A 23,224-nucleotide genomic window follows, 5' to 3' on the forward strand; every position below is an offset into this window, starting at 1 on the left:
TAGCTTCTGACAATGGCAAATAAATCAATCTTTGACGAAGGGAAATGAAAAACAACTCGGATCAAGTGCAGTACGGGCTTTCTAAAGATTACAAATTATTCAAGGGAGCTAAATGGAATACAAGGATCGAGATTGAGAATCATTTACTCATACATGCATTCATATGTATTCTACTCCATACAATGTTTTTAATATGACGTTCAGCATTTCATTTCATTTCGTTTCTTCGCTTGTGGTTAATACGGTAGGTAAGTAATTCCGTCGCCGCGGCGCCATTCCGAATCCAGAACTCTCCAAAACTCTGGGACCGCAAAAAGACCTCCGCCCATACAATTCATTCCATTCGGTCCATATATACCATTGACCTAACGCCGTTCCTTTCCACCTTTGGGTTTCCCACTAAGAACCGCTCCTGATTCACTATGGCGAAAAAAGCATTGGCCAAAGATCAAATTGTGAAGCTCATCGTGGGCGCAGGACAGGCCAGTCCCAGTCCTCCAGTTGGTCCGGCCCTCGGTAGCAAGGGTGTCAAGAGTATGGATTTTTGCAAGGTACGTTACGGGAAGAAATAGGTTCAGAGCTCGAAGATACACCAAACCTACAGGGCATGACAATGATCCAGTCCACTCACTGATGGCTTACCATAGGAATTCACGCCCGGACCGCACACATCAACACCGGAGTACCCGTTCCCGCGCGTGTCACCGTTCGTCCGGATCGCTCTTTCACATTCGATCTCCGCACCCCCACGACGACCTGGCTGCTGCTGCAGGCCGCCAACGTGGAACCTCGTAAGAATCGCATACGCGGAGCCATGAACCCAGGCCACGAGATCGTTGGAAAGGTGTCCCTGAAACATGTCTACGAGATCGCGCAAATCAAGCATTCCGAGACGAGACTATCGGGATTGAGTCTGCAGGGGCTATGCAAGAGCGTCATTGCGCAGGCGAAGTCCATTGGCATCCAGGTTGTTCCCTAAATGGGAAGGGGGCGAGATCGACTGTATATTTATTTGACATCCCTGATACGATGCGAGTGTTGCGACTACTGCCGTGGATTATGATACTGGCGTTCTTGGGTATGGAGTCTGTTTTCAATTGTATTATAATACATTGCATGTGATATAGAAAGCGTTGTCAGATACCTGAAGCATCTGCACATGGGCCAGGCCTTTTGAGGCATGAGACAGATGAAGCTAGCCATCTACGTCCCGTCCTCGGAAAAGGTGGTTCTCTGATCTGAGCAGCACAAAACTATGGTTGGGCACCTTGATAACCGAAGTTGATGTAAAAGCATTCATTCCGTGACCAGACTGAGAAAGGATGGATATGCATATGTCTCTTCACATCCCTTTCCAATGGTGACAGGAGAATAGGGGGCCGCAAATGATATATCCTACTTGATGAGAAGTAAAATAAAATAAGATCAAAATAACAATCGAAGTTAGAAACCATTACGACGATGATGATGAAATAAATTAAGGGTAGAGTGAAAGGGGCCCTGAGAAAAGAGACGTAAGGGATCAAACCAACTAAACGCCAAGAGCAGCCATCAATGGCGGATCCCTTCTTGTCACCAAGGGTACTCCTGAGTGAGGACGACGAGTCTTCTCCTGATAGAACATTCAAATTGAATACGAGAGGGAGAGGCTTTTGCTTGGCAATTATTTGGCCTACGCAATCAGTTCAATTATTGCCTCCTGGACAGGGAGTGACCTTCAATGATGATCATCTGGCAGGCAGATAGTATCGCCCAAATGAGATAGGATAGACGACGAAGCGAGAGAGTGGGAATTCCCACATTCCCCATCTTTTTCCTGGAGTCTGTTTTTGAAGTGTTTTTGGTCGGAAGTTGGGGGTCGTAACTCAAAAGAACATTTGCCTCGAGTACCGTAGACTATGTACCTCGAAGAAACCCGTACCAAGTGGATAATGATCAAAGAGGCTCATGGGGAGCCGGCGGCTGGTGGACGGAGTGGGTATCCATGAACATGTCAGGACTCCGAACCATTTAATGATTGCCTAATGCATTCCACACACAACCCTCAACAAGCGATTGTTAATGACAATGATTGAACAAGTGGACCCGCAAGGTCTGGATGTTATTAGTAGTATGACAGAAGGTTGATTCAGGATGACTCTTTTCATCCGTGATATTCAACTACTTTGTTCCTATTGATTGCTAAAAGGAAAACCAACACGGCAAATCTGCAGGGCTGCCAAGCTAACCGAGTCTGGAAGCCTTCCAGATCAGGTCCATCCGTGACTAAACCCGGCCAGGAATGCGTCCCAAAGCGGTGTCCCACGCCCCACTCCATCGAGTTAGATGAGGTAATATGACCAGCATGAACCAAGAAACCGGTGGCGGGAAGCTTTGCTGTCAAAATCTACTATGAGGTAAAAGTAAAGGACTGGAAATTGTGGAAAGGTCTGGAGACACAGTACCAACCCATCGCCAATAGCCGACCAACCCCAGCTGGAACGTCAAAGCGGTGGCGGATCAGCCGAGTAGCCGTGAATGTAACTAACTCTCACTGTGCAGCAGAATTCCACGCCAGATGAAATCCAGAATGTTATAGCGGGGTAGACGGTCAGCCACCCTGGACGGAGTTGGAGGGCCGATCGGGAGGGGAGAATCTGGAAGGGTTGGTGTTCTCCAATCCTGTTCGCGGACACTTGTCGGTATTATTAGTAGTCTGCCAGTACCGATAACGACCAAGTCTGGCTCATCCTTGGCTTGAGGCCGAATGACCCCCAAGGCTGAGTGGATTTGCTAAGTACCAAGGCTGGCTATCATTCTTATGACTATTGCCTTAAATCTCTGGTTCTATTTCTCTTCGTAATACAACAGGAAATCTGGTGCATACTACTAGTAGTAGTTAACTACTACTCATGGAGAAAGCCATGGAGGAATTGACAGCTGTAAATAGAAGACTTGGCTTCAATCCCACCGGGTCACATGGTGATTCATCTCAGTATTGCTCGTACCAGAAAGAAAGTAACGAGTCCCCCAGAGGATCATGATGACGACTCTGTATTTAACTGTCATATACCGTTGACCGTCTCCGCCAGATTCCGAAGAAGATTGAACCGTGTCAAATCCAATCCTCTCAGCACGGGCAAACGGTCAGTCGCAACCTCAGCAATTGATTTCTCTGGCCTGCATAAACTTTTTTCTTTGCCTTTTTTTTTTACTTTTTTCTCTCCCGCCTTGTCCCCGACCACTTTTCTTTCCAGGACGAAAGCGACTATACTTGACCAGAAAAACCAAGGGGGAATTGTCTTTTTTTCCCCTTCCAACTGTTCGGGGCCAATCCATACATCTTGAACTGATCCGCTTGAATGGTCCAGGCGTTTGACGAACCCACACCCCCAGCTACGAAACTAATCTATTCTGCCACTAAACTAATCCTCCTCCGTCCGGCGCCGCTATTGCCGCCGGCGTCATTTTCTGGCTCCAAACCCCAAACCCGCCGCACCTGCTTTCTCTCTTGCCCTCCCTCTTCTCTCTCTCCCTCTCTTTCTTTTCCTCGTCTGGTGGATCTCTCCCCTCAACTCCGGCCCCTCCGTACATCCCACTCCTCCTTCTGCTGGTTCTTGTCGAACCCTTGACGATAAGAGGCGCAAGGACTACTCGGTGTCTTTTAACCATCCTCTCGGTCCTCCGCCGTTTGTGAATGGGTCCTGTTTTCTCTCCGCCTACTGTTTTGTGAGTAACAACGGCAACGGATCTTGCAGACGAAATCCTCCGCGCATTTCCACCTCACAGCTCGTTGGTTGCCTCCGGTCAAACATTCAACCACATCCGCCTCCGGAGAATAAGTAAAAGGAAAAAGCTATTCTACTATAACCGTTTGACTTAGTTATCGCTATTATCATCGGCCTGCCTATCAGCTCAATCCGTGGAGGGGCATGTGTCCCGCAACGTAATTTTGGGGAGTATGACGTCTGAAGCGACTGGTTTCGCCCATGCGAACATGAATTCCGGTATGCAACGCCCCTCACCACCGTCAGCCGAGAATATGTATTGTATACTGATATCATTGATTTTTATCGCCAGACTCTTTGACAACAACTCAGCAACCCGTCCCAGCGCCAGCTGGGCAGGGTACGAATTCAGCTGATCAGGAGAACAAATCTAAAGCACAACCCAGCCAGGTCCGCTTCTCTTCAACAACGGAGGAAATCGAGCCATCGGCCGCCACTGGTGGCCCCGCACCGAGGCCTGTCGAGACCCCCAAGCAGGTGGACGACTTGCGGTCTTTGGCGGCTAGCCTTCAAAGATCCCAATTACAAGAGTCACGGCTGGGGAGCTTCTCATATGATCCCGTCTCTCTACCTTCTTCAAGGGTATGTATTCGCAGGGAATCTGCCGGCATGTGGCTGCATATGTTCTGCAAGGCACCGTCCTCGCATCGGCCCGCCTGAACTGAGGGGAGAGAAAGAGGCTGATCACTATACTGTCCCTTACAGGTTGCGTCCCGAGAATCAAGCGATCGAAGTACACGAGGAGCTAATGGATCTGGTTTGCCGTCTCCCCATGCCTCCCCACCGGTGTCCGTGATGCAATCACCTCCACTTACACCCGCGGCCACCCATTCGCGTGAATCCAAAACTAATGGCACTTCCTCGATGTCGAATGCTACAGATCGAGGAACCGGCGCAAACTCAGCGGCGATGACCCCAGAGACGTCTCCACCCACAGGCGGATCCACGAAGAGCCAAGCACCCCAAAGTGCCCCAACTTCGCGGCCTGGTTCGACTGACCACCTAGCAAAGACCAATGTTTCGCAAACATCATCTCACCCACAGAATGGAGTAAAACATCGGGCGCAGTTCTTCATTGGGCCTGATGCTAGCTCTCAAGACGAAAGCCCGCCAGCCACTCCTAGGGTCGACTACACTCCTCCTGGCGCCATCACGCCGGTAGGAGAACCGGATGATCCGTACGCTCGCAGCAAGCGCCCTCCTCAGTCGAAGAACCTTTCTCAGCTCGATCAGCGGTTTATTTTTGGCGGCCGTGACTTTAAGCGGCGTACACACACGTCGTCGTTCGGCCGTCCATCGACCCCCCGGTCGGCAAGCGCGAGTGATCTGAAGGCAAGCGATAGGCAACGTAGTGGGTTTTTCGGCAGCAAAAAGGACTCCAGACAGCAAGAACCCGAGGGTAAACATCATGGTCATATGGCGGAGCTCAAGCGATTCTTCAAGATGGGTCATAAACACAAACGCGCCGAGTCACCATCATCGGCAGCGAAACGGTCGAGCAGGTCCTCTGGGAAAAGCACCCCCTATCAAATGGCACCCGACAGCGTCCCGTTTGCTGATGATCATGGGCTCAATTCCAAGTATGGGAAGTTAGGGAAGGTTCTAGGATCTGGGGCCGGTGGCTCTGTTCGGTTACTGAAACGTAACAGCGACGGCGTGACTTTTGCCGTGAAACAGTTTCGAGACCGTCATTCGTGGGAGACGTTGAAGGAATATTCGAAAAAAGTCACAGCAGAGTTCTGCATTGGGTCAACTTTACACCATGGTAACATCATCGAAACCCTTGATATCATCCAAGAAGGAAACCATTGGTATGAGGTCATGGAATACGCCCCATTTGACCTTTTCGCAATTGTTATGACTGGCAAGATGCAGAAGGAGGAAGTCGCGTGCTCCTTCAAGCAGATCCTCAGCGGAGTGGCATATCTACACGGGATGGGCTTGGCCCATCGGGATTTAAAGCTGGATAACGTGGTTGTCAACGAGCATGGCATTATGAAACTGATTGACTTCGGGAGTGCTGTTGTTTTCCGGTACCCTTTTGAGAATGATATTGTTCCTGCTTCAGGTGAGTTTGACTGTTATGCTCATCAAGTCGTTCTCATAAAGGAACATTTTTTTTGTTGAACTGACAAATCCATTCAGGAATCGTGGGTTCCGACCCGTACCTCGCCCCGGAAGTGTATGATGAGAAGAAATATGACCCGCGCCCTACGGATATCTGGTCGCTGGCTATTATCTTCTGCTGCATGAGTTTGCGGCGATTCCCTTGGAAGCAACCCCGAGTTAGCGATAACTCCTATAGACTCTTTGTGTCCTCCCCTACCCCGGGGACTCCGGTACCAGATGCTGATCCGAAACGCCATCGACCGATCAAGTCTGCTCCTGACCTCTCCTCATCTGCGCGGGAAGGCCAGTCCTCGGAATCGAAGAATGGAGTGTCCGGGCCACTATCAGAACACTCTAAAAGCCAGGATGCGTCAAAAGCCCAACCGAAACCGGAACCAACCACCCACGACGAAAATCGACCCCCAGAGAGCCCTCAAGAGAAGACACCTAGCGACAATCAGAAAAACGGCAATGCTGACAACAAGCCCAGACGCACAACCAGCAAAGAGGCACCCCCGCTTCCCCCCGGCTCGGCGCCGCCGTCAGGACAACGTCAGGAAGTTATCAAGGGCCCATGGAGGCTTTTGCGGCTCCTGCCTCGCGAAAGCCGTTATATCATCGGCCGGATGCTCAAGGTGAGCGTGAAAGAACGAGCGGTCCTCGATGATGTCTTGACCGATGAATGGATTCGAAACATCGATGCCTGCCACCAAGAGGTCTCCGGGGAGGTTCACAGGGCTCCGGGCCATACACACATCCTGGAGCCACCTTCTCCAAGCCCCGCAGTGGCCAGTAAGGCCAAATAGGCCTATTACTCTTAATACCAGCTAATACTCTTCGTGGTCCATTTTCCGACCCGAGACCTTTGTTTCCATATTGCTTTGTCGCTTCCGGTTGCTCTCGAGTTGTGGTACACTTTTGTGGGCTTTTACCGTCAAGTTGTTGTTCAGGGCATATTGCCCCATGGTGGTCTTCTGTCGCTCTTTACCCGTTTTGTACGGTTCAATATAGGTCATGAGGTCAATGCTTTCTACGCTACCTCAGTTGTTTTGATTATACACTTTCACTTTCCCTAGGTTGGGAAGAGGGAGCAAATGCTTTCGCTCCGTCTTTTTCCTCCCCGCGTTGTTATACAGGCGTTTATGGTTGGTCGTGTGAAACGGAGCTACTCGGGCGATTAACCTTCCCAGCAATCAATGGCTGGTTGTTAGACCTCTATTGCCCCTTTCTACTTGTTTTACATTTCTTCTTTGGCTTCGATATCTCCTATGCAGTATTATATCGTGCATCTGGCTCGGTTCCAGGGTCACCTCATTCTTCGGTCTGCTCATTCATTTCACATGCCCCTAATTGTATTCATCAAGCCAAAACTAGCCAGGTAGATACTATAAATACATGAACTAAAGAACTGTCTGCAATATGAAAAAAAGAGGAAGAACTTGATGTTAAAAGCCAGCAGTAGCTAGGAGGAACGAAACATATAATATTTTACGGCTGGATTGCTCTATGGTTGAAACTCCTCCCGGCGGCGGAGATTGCGGAGTTTAGCGAGATAGGCGATTATCGGAGTTTCGTCAGATCCAAAGATACGCCGGGAATTCCATCTTCTGCGGTCCGCTCCTTCGTGCCACATCCCCAACCCGCGTTTCACTATCATGGCTCAGTCACCCGAAGCGGAGCCATTGGTCTCCTTATGGACGAGGTCTTTGCTTGTATGCTGTGATAATTACGCTTGGTCCCCCGCTTGATCATCTGTCAACTAACCTTTCCTGCCGCACAAGTCTGGTGCAGTGGCCGGGCTCACTGTCGACTGTTCGTTGTACCCATTAGATACAATCAAAACACGCCTTCAGAAAGCTAGACACCATGCCCCATCGGCTCCCACTACCAGTCTGTCCCTGAGACAGACTATCCGAGGCATCTATGCTGGTCTCCCTTCCGTCCTCTTCGGCTCGGCACCATCAGCCGCATCCTTCTTCATCGTCTACGATGGCGTGAAGCGCTCTCTTCTACCAGTCTCGAGCTCCGAGGCTCCGTCCCGGACACATATAATCCTTACACACTCTCTTGCGTCTTCGATGGGTGAGGTAGCAGCTTGCGCAGTTCGCGTACCTACTGAAGTTATCAAACAACGAGCTCAAGCGGGTCTCTTTGGTGGCTCAAGTTTGTTGGCCTTGAAGGATATTCTGGCTTTGCGCCACCCAGATGCTGCCCGTGGGATAAGTGGGGGTTATGGACAGGTCATCAGGGAACTGTATCGGGGAGCCGGTATCACCATCGCAAGGGAAATCCCATTTACCGTTTTACAGTTCACCATGTGGGAATCAATGAAGGAGGCATATGCCAAGCGCATGCAGCATGCTTCGAAATCTGGCGCGGGCTCTTCCATAGACCAGGTGCCAGCCTCTACAAGTGCTATGTTCGGCAGTGTCGCTGGCGCAATTGCCGCCGGGCTTACGACCCCTCTCGACGTCATCAAGACGCGAGTCATGCTCGCTCGTCGGGGAGATGGTGCGGAAGGCGGCCGCGTGCGGATCAAGGATGTGGTTCAGGATATTTCCAAGGAAGGGGTTGGGGCTTTCTGGAGAGGTATCGGGCCACGGGTGGCCTGGATCGGCATTGGAGGCGCCGTGTTTTTGGGTAGTTACCAATGGGCATGGAATTCCCTTGAGAGGAAAAGTAGGTCACAGGACGAATAAAGGGCTCATTTATATATAATCTCATCGCTTGTACAATACATCATAGCGCGATAAATAGACGAGGATAGGGCACTCTACCTGCATCATACATGGCCTCAGCTCTTTCTTGTGATACTAGCAGCTTCCTAGCATTGGCCACTGACCTCGCTGATTAACAGCCCCTCTCACTTGCTATCACCAGACAAATCGCCATCGCAATCCGGCAACAAATAGCTGGATTTATACTTTCCGCCCTCCACAACCCATTGCAGTCGCTCTCCCTTCTCAATCCGATGGCGCACCACAAATGATTCTCCTTCGCCTGGCCGGCGTGTAGGATGACGTACCGACCTCGGCCACGGTGAAGGGTATGCACCGTGCGACCCCGGGTTGCGATGGAAATATCCCATCGGCGACCGGGGCGTAATGAAGTAGTAGATCGTAGTGCTCGCTGACCGGGTAGCTTTCTCGGCATCTAGCTCCATTATTGTCTTGCTCTTGTCCGTGTCGTCATGATAGGGATTTGGGATCTGGAGCGGATGGCGATCGGGTTTCGCTGTAGTAGTCTCCGTCGGGGTGAGGCTGTACTAGCTGGAGGGCCTCGATCGTCTTTTGAACGCTGGGCGATTTCAGGCGCGCTCTTCTCGTTGGTCGCAGGTGGTTGATAGTAGGGCTGAACTAAGGTGGTGGGGACGTCCGTTTGTACTTTAATTTACAACCATTTGCTCTGCTTTTTTCCTATTGGGAAAGACTTGGTTGTAGCCTATGTCAGAGGGGATTCTCGCAGAGACCTAGATATAACATAGCCTATGCCCCGATGACCTCACTCACGGAATTTATCAGGAGGTCAGCTATACCATTGGTGAGGGATCATAGTTCTACATTGTATTTTAGAGATCAAGTGTATAATGAGCTGAATTGGTCTTATAGTTGATATCTGGTACTCCTGGTACTCCGTGCTAATGGATGTAGGGCTTGCGTTGGGCTAGTTCATAGAGATTGATTCTATTGGTTCGTTTCATTTGGACCTGGTATACTACTAGTAGTACTACTAGTACTACTGTACTGTGTAGTATAGTAACTGATCTATGTTTTGCATAGATCGGTGTGTACAATGATGCCAGTTATAGCCGTCGACCGAAGTGAACATCCACACATGGGCCATGCCAGCACTTACTAGTACTCGAGGATTAGTAGATGTTCAGTGGCATCGGACGAACTGCGGCGGTCAACACAACCCCCCGGCAAATGATATCACTGCACTTGAACGTTAAATGAAGTGCGGAAGTGGAGAAGTGGTCCTACTACTAGTAGTAGTAAGTAATTAACATCCCGCACTGGTTCACTTCAATGCACTTGTGTTGCAGTAGGAATGTATATATATATAAAACAAAAAGGAACGGAAAGGAGTAGAAGAAAAAGAAGAGACTACCAGGTAGTATATCACTGGAGGACTGGAAAGGATTGAATCAGGAACACCCCATCATGTGAGGAGGAGGCATGACCTTCGGAACTAAACTTAAGATAATCAAAGCCTCCACGCTTGTCATGCCCAGGCACACCACTTAAACTGTAGCTCTCTCTCTCCCCCTCTCTCTCTTCCACTCTCCCCTATTCTCTTTTGCCGTGGGTTCTTCTTTTTCGTTCACCTCCTTACTCTCCTCTTTGTTGTATTGCTGTATTGTTCCTTGGACATTTTGTGCGTTGTGATTGATTATTACTTTTCTTCTTTCCTTTCTTTCTTATACCTTAAGACTCCTGAGGGATGCTCACGGTTGCGACTGTTGCGACTTGGTAAGTGATCGACCGCCCACTTAGTCTAACCTCCGCACTGAGCGCCATCTCCTCCGCACTTCTTCCTCAACTTGTCTCTCCGGAGGACCTCAACGCTACATGGCCCGGAAATTAAGTCACCAGAGGATCACATATGGTGTGTTGATTTTCTCCCCAGATTTAGTCTATTGATTTATTCTCTCGGTGGTGTCTTTGCTGCCTGGTCTTACACTTGTCTCACTTGTAGATCCTCCACTAACGATTGTTTTTCGCTCTGCTCAGTGCTACCTCTGCCTGATGCCCCTGGCGGTCATCGGCTGGGGGTCAACGGCCTAGCAATCGACACAGATAACTCTATCCTGTGAGCACCCTCCAACTCCTCGATTTCGGCGTTTCTGTCAGAATCCTTGCCGCGCCCTGGGAACGGTCGCTTTCCCGTCTTCCCCGGTGTCGCCGTCAACTCGGCGCTAACTACCGTCCGTGAAACAGATATTCCGCTGGTCGCGATGGTGTCATCTGCTCATGGGATCTAAATCTATCACTGAAGTCATCGTCCCCTCCCACCTTGGGCGCTTCGAAACCGGCTCCCACGACATTCCGAAATCAAGTCCAGGCGCACAGCCACTGGATCAATGACATTGTTCTAACGAAGAATAACTCGGCTCTAGTCTCCGCATCCTCCGATACTACTGTACGACTATGGCGACCGCATTCCGAATGCACGGAAGTCTCGGACCCTATCGGGAAACATGCAGATTACGTCAAAGCGCTGGCCACACCGGGGAGCCATGCCTCTTGGGTCGCATCTGGAGGTCTAGATCACAAAGTCTACCTGTGGGATTTGAATCGCGGTGGGGAAATATTGAATATTGACGCCTGCGGAGGGGATAGCACGGCTAAAGGGTCTGTATATGCGCTTGGGGCCGTATCTTCTGTGATCGCCAGCGGCGGTCCAGAGAGTGTGGTCAGAGTGTGGGACCCGAAATCCGGGAAGCTGATCACCAAATTTGTCGGACATACAGATAACATTCGAGACATTCTGGTAAATCGCGACGGGGATACGATCATGACGGCATCGTCGGACCAAACGATCAAGATCTGGTCCCTAACCGCCGGAAGGTGCATGCACACATTAACCATGCACAACGACAGTGTTTGGTCACTTTATTCGAATCACCCTCAGCTATCTGTCTTTTATTCGAGCGACCGGTCTGGCCTTGTTGCAAAAACCGACACACGATATTCGGCGGACATTGAGCAAGGTCTCTGTGTTGCAACGTTGCAAGAACACGACGGTGTAGTCAATGTCGTAGCAGCTGGAGACTACATCTGGACTGCGACGCCAAAATCCAGTATTAACCGTTGGAATGATGTGGATACTACTGCCGATATCGAGCCACCATCATCAAGGGAGCGAGAAACTGCGTCAGGTACTGAAGCCGCAACAACAGAGAAAACGAAGGCAGCAGATCATCGATCGAAGAAGATACCGTATGATTCAGTTCTTTTGCTCTCAAACACCTCGACGTTCCCCAAAGCAAGGGTGCCCGAAACTACCCAACCACACTCGAATGCAAATGCGCAGTCACCGTCATCCGAGATAGAGGACGAACTGGGGCTTACACTTCCTGTCCATACGCTGCCAGATGATACGATTGAGGGTCAGCATGGCTTGATCAAGCATTTCTTTTTGAACGACAGAAAGCGTACGTTAACGCAGGATTCTGCTGGAGAAGTGGTTCTTTGGGACCTTCTCAAGGTATGCCGAGTTGATTGAAGTTACTTGGAAGGGAAATCCCCATCACAGACCTCACTAATCAACGGCTTGTAGTGTGTACCGATTCAATCATACGGCAAGCGCCATATAGACGACGTGGCATCCGAGCTAAACACGATAGAAAGTATTGCACACTGGTGCACGGTTGATATTCGTACTGGAAGATTGTCTGTGATACTGGAACCAGGTCGCTGCTTTGATGCCGAGGTCTACGCCGATGAGGCTGAATTGTCAGACTATTCACAGATCCGTGACGATCAAAGGAGTACGTCTATGACCCCCGCCTTCCTCCCTTTGTCACCACCTGCTCGGGCTTATTAGCTAACAGACAAACCCTAGTCAACCTAGGCAAATGGATCTTGCGCTGGCTTTTTGCTCCACTGATAGAGGAAGAGCTCAAACGCGACTCTCAATATCGTGTCGATGCCCTCGCAAAGGCCGAGGAGCTCGCAAAACTAAATATGTCGAATACCTCCGCCCCAATGGATATACCCTTCGCAGATGGATCACGAAATCTAGCCACATCCTTCGACCCATCAATATCGTCTCTGAGGCCCGGATACGAATCTTTTGGTAGCCCCTCGACTCCAGGATTTGGAATAGGGTTTGCCAACAGCCCTGGATCTGTCGCCACGCCAACGCTTAACCCAAATACTAGCAATAATAGTCACCTGGGCACATCACCGGGAGAGTTTTCTGACTATCTCACATCTCCACCTACTGCTGATATGACGAGGAGCTCCCTGTCAGACAAGTCGAGTGAATATCTCTCATCACCTAGAGCCCATGGCCTACCTCCACTGGATACCGATAAGGCATTACCGACACCAGGGGAGCCGACACCAACAGCTCTTCCACAGTCACCGATGGAGCCTGATAAAGAGGAGCGGAAAAAGGGCAGCTCTTTGTTTGGAAAGAAGTTCAGAATGGACTTCCCGAAGAAGCTTGGACGGACTTCATCGGAAGTTAAGCCCCAGATTCAAGAGGAGAAGGTGGAAGAGTCCGACAAATCTTCAGTAAAGGAAGAGAAGGTGTTCGAAAACAACTTAGGCGGCTTCATTGAGCGTATCCGCTCTGAATACGATGAGCATCTATCTGCTCACCCAGGGCAAGAGTTGACACCAGCCTTCGCCCCAAGTCAGGAGAATGAAACGCCGGCACTGAATATACCGGACCGTGTTGCAGTACTGATACAAGAAGAAACCGGAGAAACTGCTGTGGCTTCTGATCTCTACCGAGGCAGTGTAGGAAGCATCCGGGGAGAGATCGATAAATTGGAGAAATCGATTCCTCTGTGGCTCGCCGATCTGTTACTCAAGGTATGCCATGCCGTCTCTTCCCGGTGGCCCACATGGCCTCTAACTTTTTTTTCCTGTAGAACCAAGTGCCTTTCAAGGAACCCGTCAAGGTCGCTTTTACGCTGAAACCGTATGATGATCTTTTGCCACCTGTTGTGAAGCCAGAGGTGTATGTAGAGAACCCGTCTACCATCATAATTGCCTCGGATGTAGCAAACTAATTGTCGTCTAGCAATGTCGCAAGTGGCAACGCAACCAACAATCGACTGAATGCAAACCGCATGCTACGAGCAAAGAAGATTCTTGCGTATGTGGCGGAGCGAATTGACCCACCGAACCCCGACGAACCCGAAGAGAATGCGATGAAGCCGGAAGAGTACTTGGAACTGTACTGTCATAAAGTTGTATGTTACATTTATGTTCGATGTAGTTGGAGAGGTCGCTAACGTTGACTAGCCGATACCCCCCAATATGACTCTGGCGACAATTCGCACTCATATTTGGCGTTCGTCGGGAGACATGGTGCTCCATTATAAAGCAAATGGAAAGAAGGAAATTCGAATGCCCGGCCCTAGTCAAGAGGATGAGAAAGACAACCTGAATGCTGGAACAGGTTCCCAGCCGCCTGCCGAAGCAGGAGGCATGTCTCAGGGAGAAGGTGGAAGTGCGCCTCCAGGGAGTATCCATTCACAGACAGCCTCTGGGTCGGCCTCCGTCTCGATCCATAATCCTTGATCCGAGTGGAGAGCCATAGCTTCTAATTCTGTGTACAGTGCTGGACATAGTGTGAATACCCACATGGACGTAAAGGATCATATGTATATATGCTGTTGATAACAGACACAATCAGGACAATGGTACTGTGTTTGCAATTCAATTCAAGTTGTAGAAGTTGGGAACTATGGATTGTAGTCACAGTTGAGGTCGATATAAAAATCCCCCGGAGCGGATCATCCGCGCCAAGACCTAACCCGCTGCTACTAGTATAAATTTATCCATTGAACATCCTCCGTACCACTTCTTTTACAACCGAACTCTAAACCCCGAGAAGGCTTGCTCGCGAATGAAATAGCCAGTGAATCTATGGCGGCGTCCTCTCTCCGGCGTCATATCGGCACACAAGCAATAAGTGCCTCGCAATCCCTGGAATCCTTCCAGCGAGTATGGCTCGGCTCCCGATTGTCACGGCCCTTCCCGCGCCGATTGGGTAAGTTGAGATCGCCGAAAGGCATCCAAGCGTAGGAACGATATATTCTCGTGCTAATAATCCATAGGGCTGGCAGTCAGTGGTGGAGCAGACTCCATGGCGTTAGCATATCTCAGTAAACAATGGGAAAGGAGTCGACCGAATGATATATCTGTCACGGCATTCGTCGTCGACCACAAAGCGAGAGAAGAGAGCACCCGCGAAGCTAATATGGTCTCACAATGGCTTCGAGACATTGGTATCTATGCTCCTTTATATACCCTACCCCTTCCATACCAAAGAAACGCTAACCAAAACACCAGGAATCAAATCCGAGATCCTCGAACTGACCTGGCCCGAAAGCACTAAGTCACCATCCAAAGTGACCGCGTTCGAGACGCATGCCCGCAGACTCCGTTTCCAAGCGCTGGGCAAAGCATGTCGAGACCGCCAGATCGAAGCCCTTCTAATGGGCCACCACCAAGACGACACCGTCGAGACGACCCTCTGGCGTCTCTGCACCGGAGCCAAAGGCGCCGGTCTAGCCGGTATCCCCCAAGTGACACGCATCCCCGAATGCCACGGTATCTACGGCGTCTCTGAGAGCGGGTCGTCATACACGATCCCATCGGGACCTCACCAGTCGAGAAACGACACCACCATCTCAACAGGCGGAATCCTCATCTGTCGCCCCCTCCTCTCCTTTCCCAAGTCCAGCCTTCTAGCAACCTGCCACGAACACAACATCCCCTACGTCTCTGACCCTACCAATTTCGACCCAACCCTAACCCCCCGCAATGCAATCCGCAGTCTCCTGGCTGAGAATAAACTCCCAAAGGCCCTCCAAGGCCCCTCCATTCTATCTCTGATCAACTCCAGCCAATCCCTCCTCCAGAACTCAACATCCCTATCAAACACTCTCCTCACCTCCTGCAAAATCAACGACCTAAATCTCCCCGCCGGAACAATCACCCTCACCTTCCCCTCAGCACCAATAGACCCAGCCTCCTTCCTCAACACAGTCACTAACAATACCAACACCAAAGCCAAAGACAACGACAAAGCAAACCAACGAATCCATCAAATCAAATGCCTCACCCTCCGCCGAATAACCGACCTCCTAGCCCCGTTCCCAGAGAATCACTTCCCTCTCCGCAGTTTCGAGTCCTTCACGGACCTTGTGTTTCCACCCCAGGACCAGCCGGACCCTAAACGAAGGAAACCGTTCACGCTGGGCGGGGTAATGTTCCAACCCGTGAACACTGCGTGTACTGAAGCAGATCAGAGGGTCGAGGGTGGCAATACCTGGCTCTTATCCCGTCAACCGTTCATGCGGAACCGGTTACCTACTCTGCGGGTTGCGGTTCCGATTTCAGGGTTTTCGGCGGGTGATACGTCCTGGAGGCTTTGGGATAATCGGTTCTGGTTCCGGTTTGGCATTGTCCCCGAACAGGGTTCCCGTGGAGCTGAGGTTGAGGCGACTCAAGATACTTCCAAGGGGGAGGTGATATCCTTGCTTGTTCGTCCGTTTCAGCCATCGGATCTTCAGGTGATTCGAAGGGTTGCGGATGAGCGGGGAGGGCGTTCGGAGAAGAAGAAAAGGAAGATGAATCCTGCTTTGGTTGGATTATTGGATCGGCTTGGACAGGAAGCGCCCGGACACACTCGGTTTACTCTTCCCATGGTGGTAGTTGAGAAGGGTTCTGGTGGACTTGAGTATGACTTGCCCGTGGGGTTGCCGACGTTGGATTTGTGGTTTCATGGGATGTGGGAGTCTTTACAGATACCCGGGAGATTACGGTGGGATTGGATGTATAAGATGATGGACAACGAGCCGGTGAAATTGATGGGCTGGCTGTAAACTATTGGAGTTATACTACATTATAGAAGGAGAGTGAAATATGACATAGTGGAAGTGGTAAGACAGGAGGAATACAAGTGAAGTAAAGGTGGTAACTGAAGGACCAAAAAAAAAAAAAAAGAACAAAGTAAGAAAGGAAATGAAAAATGACCGACATGTAAACTCCTATGGCTACGCTATCTCAGTGCAATTGAAGTGGCCAAAAGGGGACAAGCAAAAAGAACGAAGACATCGGATACATGAAAATAGCCAAGAAGATCTGCATCGACTCCGAAAGGAAAAGAAAGAGAGCATTTATCGACATAGTAAGGAGGGTGCTGTACGAAAGAATGGAAATAGAAAGTGATTTTCCTGAACCTCTCCAACCGAATCCCCATACCGAGCAGTCATGTTTCTTCCTGGACATATTCAAAGGCTGCGTTGACGCCGTAGACCAACAGTAATCGAGCATAAAGTAATGGAAAAGGAAAGGGAAAAGGAACGTCTGTCTTATAGTAAATGCGTGTAACTCGTGTCCAACCGATTTTGATTTTCGGAAAAGAGCAGGTAAGAGGTAAAGAAGTATACTTCCAAGGCCAGAGTCATAATTTGATCGTCATTCACTCGCCTTCAGTAAGGCCACCGCGGCTTGTTGAGCTCTCAGGCCTCCAACCTCTCGCTTCAGTCGGAAATTTTCTTTTTTCAAGCGGCCAATCTCCTCTAGTGCTGAAGAGAGCTGGGATTTGAGTGCATCTTCAGCATCTCCTGCTCGCACGTCTTTCGCAACCTTGCTCAGCTCCGAGTTGAACCGGTCGTAAAGGGCTTCATTCTCAGCGCTGGCTTCACGATATAGCTCGTCAAGCTTTTTAGCTCGTTTCTCGCTAACCACGAGGGATGATTCCAAGTCTTTCTCAATGGCAGATGTCCGGCTCTTGAACTCTGAAGATAGCATGTCGAAACGCATCTCGAGGTGACGAACACGTGATACGAGGGCCGCATTGTTTGTTGGCGAGAAAGGCTCATCCAAGTGTTCAGAATCTTGTCTTGCATGTCTGGTTTGCTGTGGTGGTGCGATCTTGAGCGCTCGTAATTCTTCACCGATAAGGAATAATTCGTCCCTCAGCCCCAGCTGTGCCGCACTCTGAGCCTTCTTTTCGTTCTGAAGACGATCTCGGAGCTGTTATTGCCGGTTGTATTAGTAACTTTCTTAGAGAAAAGAACCATAAAAAAAAAAAAAAAGGCCGTGTACCTTCTGTGGACTCTGCATCCGCAACTTTTGCGGCTTCTGTACCGATGCACCATTAACGGGGAGTGGTCGCTCCTTCAATCCAGGCGCCCTCGATGAGGGTACGCTCGTTGCTCGTGACCTTGTCTTAGAGTCTTGCGTAGGTGATACCGTCGCATCTCCTTTCTTCCGCAAAGAGGCTCCGCGCTCAACCTGTGACAGCTTTGGGTCAATGTTTTCTTTTCGGCTGGGAGTGGCAGGCCGCGTCGGTGATCGTCGGCTGGGCGAAGTCATCCGAGTAGGTGAGCCGCTCTTAGCTGGGGAGGTGCTTCGTTGCGTAGAGCCTGAGCCGTGGCTGGTCTGTGGGCGAGTCTGTTTGGTTGGAGTAACTACGTCGGAGGACGACCCTGCGGTGGTAGGCCTCTCTTCCTGCTCTGGAGATGCGGCTGACGTCTCCGTTGATGCCGTGCCTGGCCTTAGGTCTGACAGAGAGCTTCGCCTCTTCCTCCGCACCTTCACCACTCCATTAGTTGGCATTTCTTGAATTGAGGACAAAGATGCCGTCTCCTCCTGGGAGCTCCCTGGTCTTCGAAGATACTCTTGTGATGTAGACGCCCCGGGACGGTCACGCGAACCAGGCCGCAGGAGATGGCCTAAGCTCGTGTCGATGTCTATGGATTTTGAGCGTAGCAAAGAGCCTCTCGGAGTGCCTGGCTCTGAATCACCAGAGCCTTTGCTTTTGCTTAAGGTCCTTAAGATCGACGACACCTTGCTCTCCCCTTCCGATCGTTGATTCTCCCGGTGCAGACTGAAACCAAAACGCTTTCGGAAGGACGACGCGTTAGAGCTTATTGAGCCGATCGTTTGCGAGACGGGTTTACTTTGATCGCAGTTTAAAATACCTTCCAACGATGCCCCCCCAGGGATGAATTCGTCGAATAGGTTATCGAAATCGTCGACCAGTCGATCCAAGAGGGAAATGTGCTGCATCGGATCTCCTTCGGCCGTCAGAATCTCTGCAAAAGCGGCCGTTAGAGCACCTCGGTCACCATCGTTTCCAGAGGCATCAAGTAACTCTGCAAGTAATCGCACCAAGGAGGCTAAAGCGCGACGATTCTGTGGACTCATCTCCCCTATGGATTTCCGGAAATTTTCTTCGAATTCGCGGGGATACATGGTGTCGAACTGATTTTGAAGTGACTTTAGTGACGAGGATTCCAGGACTGGGCCCATTTGCTCCTGCCATGCGTTTGCCATGAACGTCTCGAAGGCTACGAAGAGTGTGTCGACGGGTACTTCGGCTGCTGCCTGAATTTGCCCGGGATCTTCTAACAAGACATTATACAGCTCATTGACTGCAGCTCGATCAACGTTATCTCTCCCCCGAAGTGTCCGTCCAACGATGTTCCCACTGCGGGACTGAAGGGAGAGGACGTACGCAGCAAAGCTTTGTTCCAAGACACTGAACGGGCTTTCTGAGCCTTTCGAAGACGTTGTTCCAACAACGGAAATCTTGGGTAGGGGGTCTTCCTTCTTCTCTTCTTTGCCTGGGAAAACCGAAGGTAGTGTATTGGAACGCGAGACGCTGGATCGTGGGGGTGGCATCTTGGGGAATTCACCCAATAGAGTTGCGGAAGTCGGTGCCTTGACGCTTGGTGTGCCTTCTCTTGATTGACTTCCACCCAGAAGACTAGAGAGCAGTTTGGAGGGCGACGGAGGGCGAAAGGTACGAGGGACCTTGAGCTGCGCTATGAGATGGCCCGAAAGGTAGCGAAGTATGTCAAAATTGGAGAGAACAATTGACTCGGTCATGGTCCGGTTTTGGGTGCCATGCAACGGCAAAAGCAAGTTCAGGACTACAACCGTCAGCGAAAGACCAATACTTGCCCAAATGGGGTGTTCTTCATTGCTGTATACTTACGGCGTTTGGAGAGCACAGGAACAAAGCTATCCACTGTAACAATATCTGAGGAAGCGATGCCAACTACTGAGTCTATGTCCACCCGATACTGGTCTTCACTCGACAAAGATACGGAAACAATCACCTCCAAATCTGGGCTGTTCAGCAGCTTGCTGCGGAGCGGTTTTGGGATGTCAAACTCAACCCTCACTTTCGACAGACCGGTTCGATTCACTGCAGCACTCGGTTCCTCCTCGAACACACACGCCAAGATACCGATATTTCCAACAGTTCCTGTGGGACTCCGAAGAGACCATTTGCCGCTTTCTCGCTCACTCTCGGAGAACCTACCCTCGATTTTTGCCTTCACAATCTCTTCAATCACTCTACTGGCCCGACCCTCATACATGGAAGCCGGTTCCAAGGCCAGAAGATCAACAGTTGTATTTTGGTTTGGACGCGACTTCACCGATGTAGGTGACAGGAACAAGATCCGCCCGCATGTGGATTGCATGCAACGTACAGTGTGGAGATCATATACCTGCACAACACGGATATCGGTGGAAGGTAATGAGCTACCCGGGCCATTGGCAGCTGATGCCGCGTTGTCCAACTCAGCCAACAGACCACGCGCTGTTGTCTTGCTGCCAGGGATTTTTGATAGCAGTACCAGGCAGTTCTTGTATATTAACATGATGCCAGCGGTAGGATCGGGGGCCGGGTTGTCTAGCTGATATGGCGGTGATAGTTCGTAGAAATCGACCGCGGTTATCAGACGACCAGTTGGCAATATGGTTGATGGCCAGCCATCGACTAACTCCTTCAGTCGGCGGAAACTTTGATCATGGTTCGTCGATGAAGGATCGTCTAGCGAACATATGTCCTTGATGATGTCTCGCGCTTTCAGGAATGGTCGGACGGCGGGGTGTATCAAAGGAAGACTGCTCGTCATCGTGTCGATCAAGAGACTGTAGCGGGGTAAACGTTGGACAGGTTCCATCAGCAGTGACCGTAGTAATTGCTCCCCGGTGTCATGGACACGCCTCGAAAAGCTGGATTGTTTGTCCCTCATGAACGAATTAAGCGTTTGGGTAAACCCTGTATGGGCGCGCATATAGTCTGCATAAGGATCAGAGAATCGGGGGAACCACTCAATGAGGGCGTGCGCGAAGGCGACTGCCCCAACTGCATCTCCCCCTTCCTTCAATGAATGTCGTTGCGATACAGACGACAAGAGTTCCGTATCGATTGTGATATCTTCAATGGCCTCTTTCTCCGTTTCTTCAAGTACCTGACGTATCACTTCTAAGAAACCCATATTGACGTCGAGAATCTCATTAAGACAGGGGGGGAATAGAGTGGCCAGAGCAGCCTCGTCAGGGCTCGTGCTCGATGGCGCTCTTCCTTGAGCTTTCAACCGGTACTCCTCCGCCACATGGCGCACAAGAGTATAAAGTTTGTTCACATATCTCTCCTCCGTATCCACAAATTCACACATCTTTAGACGGAAGTCTTGTTTCTGGCTTTTGGTGAACACTTTAGACTTGCTCACATTCGTGGGTTGCGATGGCGCTCGTTTTAGCCGCGACGTTGGCAGGAACATCGGCGCCCCCAAGCCGCGGATGAGAGACGTATATTGCCCGTACTGGAGATCTGGAGGATCCTCGATATCAGCGTTGTCATCGTCAAGGCCCTCGTTGTCGGGCTGGGAAGGAGGCTGGATAGTTCCCGGTGGAAGCAAAACGTCGATGTCAACCCATGGAACCTTGCGTTCTTGAAAAGCGCCCCGAATATCGCGAAGTATGTCTGATGTATGTTCCACCTTTACCATGCGATTCGCCAGATTCGCCGCATGCATCTCATCAAACATCTTGGGGATAGTTCCCCCTGCTTTCCCCGCACGTGCTATCGCTTGCAAGCACTCCTTGGCGGGCTCGGACAGCTCTGCGAAGTACTTCAACATACTGACAGCAAGACCTCGACACACCTCATCACCTTGTTTCTCGCGGGGTAGATGATTGACTGCGGCATATAACGGCGCGGCGGGTGAAATGGTAATTCGCGGATAGCTCTGGAAGCCTGCGGGGGTCAAGATATGCGCCTGGATGCGCGAGCTGCTGACGGTGGCATTTGCTGTTGCGACGGGGCCATAGAAGACGAATATGGACGACAGGCATGGATCGGAAGCCTGATAGAGAGTAAGCTGCTCTAATGGCAGGTCCGATGGGGCGTTCGTCACGGTCGCCATGGCGGCGGTTGAGGAAGCCGAGATCGCGCGCAACGGGGTATTGGAAAGTACGAGGCAGGAGATAGAGGAAGTGAAGGTCGATAAATTAGACGAGTCGATTAAGAAGAAAAAAAGCGAGTAAAGAACGAGAGTCCGCGATTTACAAGATATAAGTCACTAAGTAAAAGACCGAAGCGGTTTCAAAGAATGACACCAAATTAGTGAAAGTTGCATCCAGTCCCAGTCGTCTAGAGAAAGAGAAAGCGACACCGGGCAGGAAACATAATAATCAAGTCGCAAAGGAAATCACAGTAGCGAACGATGGCCCTCATGCAGTCCACAGAGGAAGCGAAGGATTACCCTCCATGGGAAAGCAGAGTGAGGTGATAATCGCAAGACGCGTTTCTTCGTTGGCGCAACCCACACGGGCTCATGAGACCGAGGGGTTGTTGTTTATGTGAGTTGTGAGTCGGGACTAGCAGATACAGTGGTTGTTGGAGAGACAAGTGTAAGGAAAGCTGCAGGTGATTTGCGCACATCAAACGTTAGCGACCGAAATCATATGCAGACCTGGAGGGGGGTAAAAGTGACGAGGGAGGGGAAAGTCGCAAGCTGAATCGACTAGTAGTCGGGGGAGGGGGGCCACGGGGGCAGAGCGAGCGTGAGAGTTGAAGTGGGTTCCCTCGTCCTGCGCGCGGGGGAGGTTTTTTCTTCCCCCTTCTCCCCTAGAGAGTGCTGCTAATAATAATCATAAACAATCAATTTATTTCATTTCCACTTACCCCTCAAGGAAACAGACGGGTTTGACGATAAAAATGTAGATTTCTATTTCAACCCAAACAAAACCAATCAATTTTGCTTTTTAAATACACACAACAGCTGACGATTGCTTTTAGGTGGAATTCGAGAGAAAGAGGGAAAAGAAATGGAGTACTGGTTAGTTTCCCCTCATCGATAAACACCTCCGTATCAACTCACCCTCGGACACGTGTTGACCCTGCTTTGATGCTTCACTACTTACCCAATCCAGCGCCGATTAATCTTCCGAGAGAAAAAAAAAACAAAAAAAAAAAAGAAAAGAAAAAGTTCCCAGATAGACATCAATAGCTTGCAAGGAATGAGTCAGAAACAAGAGAATGTTGAAACCCAAAACTAAGCTTGATGGAGTTGTTTAGGCATCATCTTGAAAGGTGGAGACCTGAAGCTCTAATCCGATTTAGCATCGATTTAACTCTTCGCCCTTCACCGCCTGGACTCAACCATGGATAAGATCCCGATTATCCCAGATCCATCCCGCTAGTCCCTGTTGTTCAATCGGATCTTTTTTTTTTGTTTTTTTTTTTTTTTTCTTTTTTTTTTCAAACGGCATTCGTAACAAACACCCATAGATTGGGTACAAGGAAATCTGATAACTGATCCCCCAACCCGATCGGGATGTTTTCTT

At 50.2% G+C, this 23,224-nt stretch overlaps 5 protein-coding genes across 5 annotated transcripts; 4 read left to right on the forward strand and 1 right to left on the reverse strand.

Annotated features, from left to right (window-relative positions):
- Positions 1–422: 422 nt before the first annotated feature.
- Positions 423–979, forward strand: ABOM_007822 (mitochondrial 54S ribosomal protein uL11m; the record flags this gene model as incomplete). Its single annotated transcript, XM_022534951.1, has 2 exons — positions 423–534; positions 648–979. 2 exons carry the CDS (start codon positions 423–425, stop codon positions 977–979), a joined length of 444 nt encoding a protein of 147 aa, XP_022387182.1.
- Positions 980–3,940: 2,961 nt separating this feature from the next.
- On the forward strand, positions 3,941–6,682 carry ABOM_007823 (putative protein kinase; the record flags this gene model as incomplete). The annotated part of the gene is made up of 4 exons (XM_022534952.1): positions 3,941–3,986; positions 4,060–4,349; positions 4,473–5,835; positions 5,913–6,682. The coding sequence occupies 4 exons, from the start codon at positions 3,941–3,943 to the stop codon at positions 6,680–6,682; spliced, it is 2,469 nt and encodes an 822-aa protein (XP_022387183.1).
- Positions 6,683–7,531: 849 nt separating this feature from the next.
- ABOM_007824 (WD repeat protein) lies at positions 7,532–14,137 on the forward strand (the record flags this gene model as incomplete). The annotated part of the gene is made up of 9 exons (XM_022534953.1): positions 7,532–7,588; positions 7,658–8,555; positions 10,610–10,688; positions 10,817–12,086; positions 12,159–12,369; positions 12,444–13,423; positions 13,483–13,571; positions 13,635–13,806; positions 13,859–14,137. The coding sequence occupies 9 exons, from the start codon at positions 7,532–7,534 to the stop codon at positions 14,135–14,137; spliced, it is 4,035 nt and encodes a 1,344-aa protein (XP_022387184.1).
- Positions 14,138–14,485: 348 nt separating this feature from the next.
- ABOM_007825 (tRNA lysidine(34) synthetase) lies at positions 14,486–16,449 on the forward strand (the record flags this gene model as incomplete). Its single annotated transcript, XM_022534954.1, has 3 exons — positions 14,486–14,609; positions 14,677–14,847; positions 14,912–16,449. 3 exons carry the CDS (start codon positions 14,486–14,488, stop codon positions 16,447–16,449), a joined length of 1,833 nt encoding a protein of 610 aa, XP_022387185.1.
- A 595-nt stretch (positions 16,450–17,044) lies between these two features.
- ABOM_007826 (putative Rho guanyl nucleotide exchange factor) lies at positions 17,045–21,801 on the reverse strand (the record flags this gene model as incomplete). The annotated part of the gene is made up of 3 exons (XM_022534955.1): positions 17,045–17,605; positions 17,678–19,509; positions 19,575–21,801. 3 exons carry the CDS (start codon positions 21,799–21,801, stop codon positions 17,045–17,047), a joined length of 4,620 nt encoding a protein of 1,539 aa, XP_022387186.1.
- Positions 21,802–23,224: the final 1,423 nt, after the last annotated feature.

This window comes from Aspergillus bombycis (genome assembly GCF_001792695.1).
Source record: "Aspergillus bombycis strain NRRL26010 chromosome Unknown contig00070, whole genome shotgun sequence".
In the NCBI taxonomy this organism is placed as follows: domain Eukaryota; kingdom Fungi; phylum Ascomycota; class Eurotiomycetes; order Eurotiales; family Aspergillaceae; genus Aspergillus; species Aspergillus bombycis.